Consider the following 9,347-nt stretch of genomic DNA (forward strand, 5'->3'; position numbering starts at 1 on the left):
AACCCTCTGAGCATTAAAATAATTCTGAATAGATCAATTTCCATCAATAAGTATTGAAAAATGTTATCCAATTGAAAATTTCAAAATCACACTTCACTTTTAGAATTCTTAAGGCAAAATAGATCTACAATATAGAAACTGAAAAAATTAGTTTTACTGTTGCCTTAATAAAAACCGAAATTTTAAATAAATTCGAAGCAAAAATCATTTTTTTGTTTTTGAATCTACAAAATAAGCAGCTAACTAAAAACGGAATTAATATTTATCGAATTCAATTTGTAGAGCGTAAATTTTAATGAATTAAATAACTAAGAAATATGCAATTTATGGATAGCAATTCTAAAAGTGATCGTTAAATATTTAGGTATAGAAAGAGAACGTTTTCATAATAAAAAAAAACACAATTCAAAATGCAACCTAACTAAATCTTCAAAACAGGGAATAAAAGGATTCTTTAGGGAAAATATCAAAAAAATAAATTAAAAATGTTCTTGAAATCAGAATTTGTATATGGGAAAATAAAAAGGATCTTAAATTACAGATCTTAAGCTTAATTCCTCAAAGCGAAGATAGATTTAAGAGCTTTCCATCGATTTTCAAATGTATTACAAAATCTTAGAAACCAATCCATTATCCAATAAGTATTAAAGACTTTTTCCTCGCTTAATCTCTTCATGGTAATAAGATAATTTAGTAAAAGCCTTATTTCTCATTATATTAAGAAAGAATTATCGTTAATCTGCAGATGAAATTAAAATCCCAAAAGAATCTTTTGTTTGTCAATCTCTTAACTATTACTTACTAAACCGATATTCTGTCTCCACATTGAACCCAGAAAATTGAAACAACTTGCAGCGATTGTATTAGTTATGCAGTCGCCTTTTATTATTAATATTTGTTGTCTTTAACGACTTTGCCGCTTAAAAGTTAATGCAGTGCAACACAAAAGAATGAACTCGAATGTGTTTGCATAATAATATAATATACAATTGCAAAAAAGTACAAATTAGATGCTTAGATAAATAAAAACAAGGATACTACACACGAAAAAAAATAAACATGCGTGGAGGAGGACGGGAGACAACAGAGACAAGAGACGATAGTGTGATGATTGCGATGAAGATTTTGGAAATCCAAATGCAATATAGGTATGTAGATATAGGGGGAATAATACCGCGTGCTCAATAGAGCCAAATGTGCTCCAAGATGCCATCGTCCAGCTGCGATGCTGGCAACGCCTTCAACGTGCGCAACGTTTCCATATAGAAAGTCAGCTCCGAGGTGACGACGCCATGCTGTGGCCCACCATTGTTGTAGATGTTCAGCTTGAGCAACTGTTCCCGCAACTTGTCCTTGAAGTTGCGATGCACAACGCCGTAGATCTCATGGATCTGCGTCTCGGGCAGGACGCCAGCAATTGCCTCATGCAACTTGACCAAATGCCGCGAGATGAGTCGAAATGTTTGCGATGGAATCGGCGGCCTCGCATCCCACGCCTCCAGCTGGGCAACCAGACGCTCGGAGACAATGCCATGGATCTTGTGCTCAATCTCCTTGATGTGTCCCTGGTAATCCCGTTCGATGGCCTCATACCCGCTCATGCTCTCAAAGTGTTCCCGCAGACGCGGCAGCAAGAAGAGCACAAGTTGCAGAGCACGCGACACGAGTGCGAGATTGGTGCTCGTGATGGTCTTCAATCCGGCCACACGCATTGCGCCCGCTCCAATGATGAGCTGGCAGCTGCGCGAGTTGAAGCAACGCAACAAGTCCACCACATTCCGGGCATGATAGCTTGCGAGCAGTGGCAGCCGCTGGGCGCTGCCTCCGTACTCGTACAGCATCTGGATGAGCAGCAGCGCTACGCTGACCAAGGCAAACGGTTGCTTGCCCTCCAGCAGCAGCACAGGATTCCCATTCCCACTGCCATTGCCATTGCCATTGACTAGCGATGTGCTGTCCAGCGGCGACTGCTTGGCATAGTCGCCAGCGGTCATGCGATCGATGATGCGCTGGAATTCGTGTGGAATATCGACTTGGCGCCAACGCTCCTGGTCCAACAGCAGCGCCAGCTTTTGCTTGTGCTCCGCATGGAAGCGTTGTGCGTAACGCGACGCCTGCACCTTCAATGCCAACTGCAGCGGCACACTCGGTGCTCCACAAATCGCCAACGTTGTCTCTCCAAACTCCTCCACCACTTGCGCCAGTTGCTGCAGCTCCTGCTCGCTCACGGTGCAACGCTCCAGGCTCTGTGGTGCCACAATGTTGGCACAACGCTCATGGCAATAGTGGCACACAGCCTGCAGCAGCTGTTGCAGCTGCGCACTCAGCTGCTCATGATGCGCCGCACTCAGAAATGCCTCCGAATCAATCAAGTTCACTGCATGCTCATGGGGACAACTTCCACCTGCAGCTGCATCGGCAGTCTGTTGCATGATCGATACCACCGCCTTGATGCGTTCGAGCACAGCGCCCAAGGCTCCGCTGGCACGTTGCAACATCGCCAGCCATTCGGACAGCGTCAAATCCAGCGATTGCTCGCCGGCTCCGGTCAAACAGAGTTCGTTGTCGCCACGCGAGAGCAGCTCGATCAGCAGCTGCTTGATGATGGCGCGTATAGTGGCAATCGCCTCCTGCTGATAGCTCGAGACGAAGCCAAAGTTCTGCTTGCGCAGCAGACCCATCACAATGGCCACCAGTTTGTCCTCCTCAGCGCACACGCTGTCCGTCTCCAGCTGGGCTTCCAAGAGCGGTCTATTCAAATCGTTGGCCGCATATCGTTCGAATTCGGTGGTCAACATCTTGTCAATCAGCTTCTCCATCTCGCCCAACTGCATGGGCAGATGCTTGAAGCAATGCACGCCCAACAGCTCAGCGGCGAGTATCTCCTGGGTGGTGCTTATCAAGTCCAAGGCAGCCACATAATCCTGTGTGCCCAGCAGCAGCTGCAACATCGGCTGCGTCTTGTGCACCGTCGCCATCAGCCGCAGCTTGTCCAGTGTGTTGTGGCAGTGCTGTCTGCGCTGAGCATAGCGCATTACGCGAAAGCTGTCGACAACAGCGCTGCCATGGAGCTGGGCGAGCGCCGAGCGCAATTGATGCACTTGCTCCGCCGCCTGTTGCATTTCAGCCAAGATCGCATGCTGTGTGGTCATGGCATGAAAGAAGGCGGCGGATTTCTGTGCCACCTGCTGTGCAATCTTTACCTCCACAATGTCCAGATAGTGCGAGAGTTGCTCTTGCAGCTGGCGACCCGTTTGCTGGCATTGCACTGTCGTCGTCGTGTCGTTCACCTTCTGCATGTAGTTGGGAAACACTTGGGCAAAGGTGCTGGCATGATGCAGCTGCAGCTGTGACTTCAGAAAGATCTCCGGCACTGGCACCGCACTCAGGTGTTCCGGTGTTGTCGGTGTCCCTGTTGTCGGCAACTGTTGCTGCTGCTGTTGTCGTCGCTCATGCCAGCGATAACGCTTCCCAATGCTGCCCAGATAGACGGCAAAGTCTGCATGCGTTATGTCCGGCAGTCGCGCCGTGTGCGGCACCTGACTGCGCTCCACAAAGTGCTCGCCCCACTTTTTGGTAAAGAGATTACTCTGCTTGCCACGCTGCGGATCGTTGAGCACAGCCGGCAGATTCTGTGCCGCCGAATAGACGCCCCACTCCGGCGGCAGTTCACGCGTCTGCTGATTCACATGGTACTTGGCCACATGGGCGTCATAGTCGCGATCCGAGACGCCGTCCAAGGGCAGTGAGGCACAGACGCCGTTGAAGCCATAGCGGCAAACAAAGGAGCCACCTTCACGCGTGCAGTGACGCGAGCGCAGATGACTAAGAGTGAGAAGGGAGGGGAAAAGGGCTGAGTAAGTGCAGCATATGGTTAGAATGTCATTTCACTCACCCGACAAACTCGTTGACGCTCTTGAAGTGCTCCCGAGTGCAATAGTAACAGCTCTGCCAGCTGTCCTTCGTTGTTGTCTTTGCTGTTGCTGCCGCTGCCGCTGTTAAAGCGCCTGCTGTTGTTGTTGTGGCTGCTGTTGCCGCTGCTGTTATCGCAGCTTCTGTTAAATTGTGCTGAGCTGTGGCCATAACACATGCTTCTCGTTCGCTGCGAGCTCTTTATGTTGATTAACTATCAATTGTGGCTTGCGGTCGCCCGTCGATTTTGTTTCTTTCTTTTTATTTTAGTCTCTTTTGTTGTTGTCGTTGACAAATTCTTCGCCGCAAACGTTGACGTGTTATGTCAATATTTGTTTTTGTTTCTCGTCTTTGCCATGCATTGAGTTTGTGGCATTTTGGCCATACGCTTAAGTTTGCTTTTTACTTTACCATCATTAGCAGCATGTCTCCGATTTTCCTATGTGTACTTGTCTATTTTGATGTCGAATTTAGCTAAAAATTGAGCAAATGCAAAACGGCACAATATTATGATGATGTTCTGCAGTGTTGTATATCGTTTAAAAGTTCTTAGACGGCAGTGCACGTTTCGACCAACTGACAACACAAAGCGGTATTTTAATGCTGGCATTGAGATTGAAAGGAAAATTCACTTTCAATACATCGTATTATGTATTTTAATAAAAAATAATATTATTTGGCTGATTATTCATAGGAGGACTATTACCTTTACCTATTAAAATAAAAATATACTAATATGTATATACTGCATTAATTTGTATATATATCTAAAATAATAATTGAGAAGTTTGTCATGCAGTGCTATCGTGTGCTTACTTTATCAGCTGTTAAGCTAAAACAGCTGATTCAATATTGCAAAAACAGTTAATTTGATCAACAATTTACAAATTACAAAAGTAGCCTATTACCGATAGTTTTTGCCGTAAGACTAGTGTGTAACAGACTTTGCCGTCAAATCGTAACGTAACAAAAATTCCCCCAAGACCTATTTTCGTTATACAGCACTGGAAGCCTTTCATTTAAGGAAAACAACCGCAATTTAGGTGAACACAATTGTTGCGCGCCTGCATTTGAATTAAGCTATGCTGCAATTCTTAATTTGCCAACAACATTGTAAAGCAGCAATAAACATAGTAAAGGAAAAGCAAAAGCATTTGACGTCCTAAGCAACGGTAAAGGCAAAACGATGCGTCCATGGCTAAATCGTCGTTTACTGTTGCTGCTCTTTTCACTTATCTGGCTGTGCGGTGTTTTCGTATTATATTGGTATGTGACGCACAGTGAGACGGATAGCATCCGAAATTATACGCCGGAATTGCTCTGGTGGACCAAAGACATGAGCTGGAATTACGATGAGACGAGGCAATGCGGCTTCAGCACTTGTCGCGTCACCAACAATCGCCAGCGTTTGAAAGAGTCTCTTGTAAGTATGCTAAAAGCGGAAATAAGAGTTGACAATGATAAACAATACAATAGACATATCGGTCTGTTTGTCAGTCTGTCCATAGCTTCCTTAAATACCCACAACTTGGGAACATTAATACCTTGGGTCACTAAAATTAGCTGATAACAATTCTTTTGAGCAAATTCAGGTGCATTTTTAATTTCATTGCAATCGTTATCAAAGTTATTCAAAGATCATTCATTTATTATTATTATTATTTTCAGGTTGTGTTGTTCTATGGATCGAATATGAAGCCATATGACTTTCCAATGCCCCGCAGCAACAGACATCGTTGGGCATTGCTGCATGAGGAATCGCCACGCAATGTGCCCTATGTGCCTTATGACGAGTTCCTGCAACACTTCAATTTCACATCCACATTTAGCAGATACAGTAACATGCCACTTACAACACAGTATCTGCCACAAGCTAGCGATCTCACACAGCTGGACTATTATACGAGCCCCCAGAACAAGCAGACATTTGAGTTCAACAAAGACTTGGCATCGGTCGTCTTTTTACAATCGGATTGCAACACAATGTCGGGTCGGGAGGATTATGTGCGAGAGCTGATGAAGCACATGAAGGTGGACTCATATGGTAGCTGTTTGCACAATCGTGATTTGCCTGAGAGGTGAGCGATAGTTCTATATTTGTATTATAGAAGCATTCATTATTGAAGAGGGTGTAGATTGTCAAGCACAAATCCTTTGATTTTTAATCAGTACTAACTACTAAGAATACCAAAATATTCGAAAACTGAAAAGATTTATACACCATTGTATTCGTCTCTGCTTCAGAAGGTTGCTATCATTTATAAGTTTGTCGTTTAGTAATATGATCAATCCTTCACCTTTCTAATAAATATCGAAAATCTCGATATTCATATTTCACGTAAAACATAAAACACATTAAAATTATATTATATAAGTATTGGTTCATAAAACCAAAAAAATGACTGAGCGTTAATATGGGATTCCATTAGGTATTCCAAGAGACAAAGAATGATAACTTTAAGTTTCTTTTACAATTTCCATATCTTTTTCTAAATGCAGCCTGCAAAAAGACTATTTGAACAATCTGTACTCACCGGAGTTGCTGCGCTTTCTCGCACACTATAAGTTTATGATTGCCATCGAGAATGGCGTTTGCGAGGATTACATCACTGAAAAGTTCTGGCGTCCACTCATCGTAGGTGTTATACCAATCTACTTTGGATCCCCAAGCATTCGCGTAAGTAAAAGAGCTACTCAAAACTATTGACTATTAAATTATTCCACTTTCTTCTTCACAGGATTGGCAGCCTAAAAATAAATCCGCAATTTATGTGGACGACTTTCCCAATGCTCGTGCGCTGGCCGCTTTCCTAGAGCAGTTGGGAGACAATTCTACTGAATATTTTTCCTACCTGGGACACAAGGTTCTGAGACGTCACACGATTGACAATCAGTTACTTTTAACTCAGCTAATCACGCGTAGCTTTAGCATGAAAAGTGATCAGCAGAGTCAGGATAATTCGCTTTTCCAACGCTTCGAGTGCTTCGTCTGTCGACAACTTCACTTACCTCACAAGCATCGCCAAGCTGACAAGCGACACTACAACTGTCCGCTGCCTCCGGTGCATGCCCCATTGGAGTACACTTCGGAGCCACAATATGGAGCAGACTGGCGCTCCATGATGTCTGTGGGTCGCTGTCAAGCACAGCTCCTGAACGAGTTCTGGAAAACGAATTTGACATATACTGAGAAGGAATTCGAGACGCGTCTTTCCGAAATGGTGGCGAATGGCAAATGTGATTAACTAGAAATTATAGATATTAGGGTTATATATCTCTAAGATACTTTTATGGAAATGAACCAAAGTACTGAGTATAATGACGAAGATATGTTATAATTGAATGAAATATAAAATCATTCAAGTATAATCGAATAAATAATTAGTATTAAATTAAAGTACAACACTCTTAACATATGACAAATATGTATGTTGATTATTGCTAAATTTATGACAAAGAAGAAGTTAATTATATTTCCATTCAATCAAACAAATATCTTAATATGGTAGTTTGTAAAATACCTTGACAGAAAAGTTTTGTTTTATAATCACAGTATTAATAATTCAAGTATTCAGAGCTTTTAGTAAATGTTTGATTTATTTGTCAATCAAGATCAAGTACTTCATCCATTGAAAAGTAACAAAAGGAATGAAATTTTGTTATAATTAATACACGTTTTTAAAAGCTTTTATTGTCACGGATGTGAACATTCCAGTCTGTAATTTATGATAATAGATAATGTTAAATAATCATTAAGCTATTAAAAATTCAAGCATTTTAAAATTGATAACAATTATTTTCTTTATTGCATATAAAAGTGAATTACTCGAATCATTTCGAATTCCAATGTCAGTTTACATTTGCCAGTGCATCTGGGGCATGGCTTCCTTCAGCTGACCCTTGTCCACGATCCACATGCTGCCATTCTTCATCATCTCCATGCCCTTGATCATCTGCATGGCAGCCTCCTCGGGCATTTGACGCTTGGCACTCTCGATGGCCTCCACCATCTGCTCGGAGTGATGCCAGGTGACATTGTCGCGCAGGTTCATCATCATTTCGGTGTTGGTGAGTCCTGGACACATGGCCATGAACATGACGCCGGTCTTCTGGTAGATCATCTTGTCAGCCATCGATCGAGTGAAGCCCATAACTCCGTGCTTGGCGGCAGCATAGACAGCAAATGCTGGAGCTGGTTCCAACCCATAAACAGATGACATATTCATGACCATTCCGCCGAGTCCCATTTGAGTCTTGTCCATGTACGGCATTGCCATCATCGTCACATAGATCATTGAAGTCTGGTTGGGAGTAATAATGAGTGATCTTATATTCGATTAAATTCGGTTTTCAGCTTACCAAATTGACGCCAATTGTGGTCGCCACATCCTTGTCGAGCAGCACATCCTCGCAGTTGATCAGCACATCAATGTTGCCCATCATCTGTCCCATTTTCTTCATCGTCTGCTCAATTGACATCTTATCCATCAAATTCATTTGCATGAACACCACCTTAACACTGGGATTCTCCGCCTGCAGCTTCTTCATCATCTCGGCATTCTCCATGCGGTGCACAATGCCCATCATCTTGAGCTTCTCGCGCTGCATCAGCTGGTGCATCATCTGGAATCCGATGCCACTGAAGCCACCGGCGAACACAACATTCTTACCAGTCCAATCGAACATGTTTCCTCTTTCTTTGCAATGCTACTAACTGATCGCACTGATCACTGACCATTCCACCATCGACAACATCGTCTTTTATACGCTTCGCTTTCACTGCCCCAAAATACACGAAATGCATTCCTGATTATTTTGACTGCATCTGGACTTAACCGACCCGTAAAGTGCCAATGGGTCAAAGGTCACATTGCATTCGCTGATATTGTTGTTAACCGATGTCTCGGGACCGGACCATCTGCATCTGCCAGATGTGTGTTTGCAATGTTTTGTGCTTCTCCAGATAAGATTGCTCCCCAGGTCGTTGTCTGTTTTGCTCAATGCCTTATCGCAGTATATAGCCTAGGTCCCAATTCTACAAATACTCGCAAGTATATATGCGGCGTCTTCTAAATTACAAAGTATCAAGCTTAGATAATGCAATTCTAACTGAAATTTCGTCATGTTCCCCAAAACTATCTCGAACATTTTTGATTTCTTTGTCTATGGCTTTTCTATGCTCTAATTTTTTAAATGCATTTTACTGAAAAGATATTCAAATCAGTTACATGATAAAGTGTATCAATGATAAAGAGTTTCTTTCTTTAAGATTTCTTGGATAAGGGGTAAAAAAAGAACAAATCATAAAGCTTTTAGCGCCAGACATCATATAAAGTTTGCATTCCCACACTAATGGCTGTTTTATTGCACTTATATCGCAATATAGCAATATCTTAAGTCAACACAGCACACTCTTACTTTCTTGCTGATTAAAT

General features: G+C 42.8%; 3 protein-coding genes across 3 annotated transcripts; 1 reads left to right on the top strand and 2 right to left on the bottom strand.

Annotated features, from left to right (window-relative positions):
- Nucleotides 1–856: 856 nt before the first annotated feature.
- Nucleotides 857–4,454, bottom strand: LOC133844885 (vacuolar protein sorting-associated protein 54). Its single transcript, XM_062279162.1, has 2 exons — nucleotides 3,896–4,454; nucleotides 857–3,825 (listed from the first exon to the last, which is right to left on the bottom strand). The coding sequence occupies exons 1-2, from the start codon at nucleotides 4,081–4,083 to the stop codon at nucleotides 1,182–1,184; spliced, it is 2,832 nt and encodes a 943-aa protein (XP_062135146.1). The 5' UTR covers nucleotides 4,084–4,454; the 3' UTR covers nucleotides 857–1,181.
- Nucleotides 4,455–4,762: 308 nt separating this feature from the next.
- Nucleotides 4,763–7,335, top strand: LOC133844940 (alpha-(1,3)-fucosyltransferase B). Its single transcript, XM_062279237.1, has 4 exons — nucleotides 4,763–5,335; nucleotides 5,581–5,990; nucleotides 6,412–6,589; nucleotides 6,651–7,335. The coding sequence occupies exons 1-4, from the start codon at nucleotides 5,099–5,101 to the stop codon at nucleotides 7,155–7,157; spliced, it is 1,332 nt and encodes a 443-aa protein (XP_062135221.1). The 5' UTR covers nucleotides 4,763–5,098; the 3' UTR covers nucleotides 7,158–7,335.
- Nucleotides 7,336–7,687: 352 nt separating this feature from the next.
- Nucleotides 7,688–8,647, bottom strand: LOC133844961 (fat body protein 2). The gene is made up of 2 exons (XM_062279257.1): nucleotides 8,272–8,647; nucleotides 7,688–8,213 (listed from the first exon to the last, which is right to left on the bottom strand). Exons 1-2 carry the CDS (start codon nucleotides 8,596–8,598, stop codon nucleotides 7,767–7,769), a joined length of 774 nt encoding a protein of 257 aa, XP_062135241.1. The 5' UTR covers nucleotides 8,599–8,647; the 3' UTR covers nucleotides 7,688–7,766.
- Nucleotides 8,648–9,347: the final 700 nt, after the last annotated feature.

This window comes from Drosophila sulfurigaster, chromosome 2L, assembly GCF_023558435.1.
Source record: "Drosophila sulfurigaster albostrigata strain 15112-1811.04 chromosome 2L, ASM2355843v2, whole genome shotgun sequence".
NCBI lineage: Eukaryota > Metazoa > Arthropoda > Insecta > Diptera > Drosophilidae > Drosophila > Drosophila sulfurigaster.

Bases quoted from the DNA above. Each gene is read 5' to 3' on its own strand.
- LOC133844940 (XM_062279237.1), top strand. From the start codon at position 5,099: ATGCGTCCATGGCTAAATCGTCGTTTACTGTTGCTGCTCTTTTCACTT. The intron at 5,991-6,411 runs GTGAGCGATAGT...TTCTAAATGCAG, and splicing joins AATCGTGATTTGCCTGAGAG to CCTGCAAAAAGACTATTTGA. The intron at 6,590-6,650 runs GTAAGTAAAAGA...TCTTCTTCACAG, and splicing joins TTGGATCCCCAAGCATTCGC to GATTGGCAGCCTAAAAATAA.
- LOC133844961 (XM_062279257.1), bottom strand. From the start codon at position 8,598: ATGTTCGATTGGACTGGTAAGAATGTTGTGTTCGCCGGTGGCTTCAGT. The intron at 8,214-8,271 runs GTAAGCTGAAAA...ACTCCCAACCAG, and splicing joins CCACAATTGGCGTCAATTTG to ACTTCAATGATCTATGTGAC.
- LOC133844885 (XM_062279162.1), bottom strand. From the start codon at position 4,083: ATGGCCACAGCTCAGCACAATTTAACAGAAGCTGCGATAACAGCAGCG. The intron at 3,826-3,895 runs GTGAGTGAAATG...TCTCACTCTTAG, and splicing joins AGCGTCAACGAGTTTGTCGG to TCATCTGCGCTCGCGTCACT.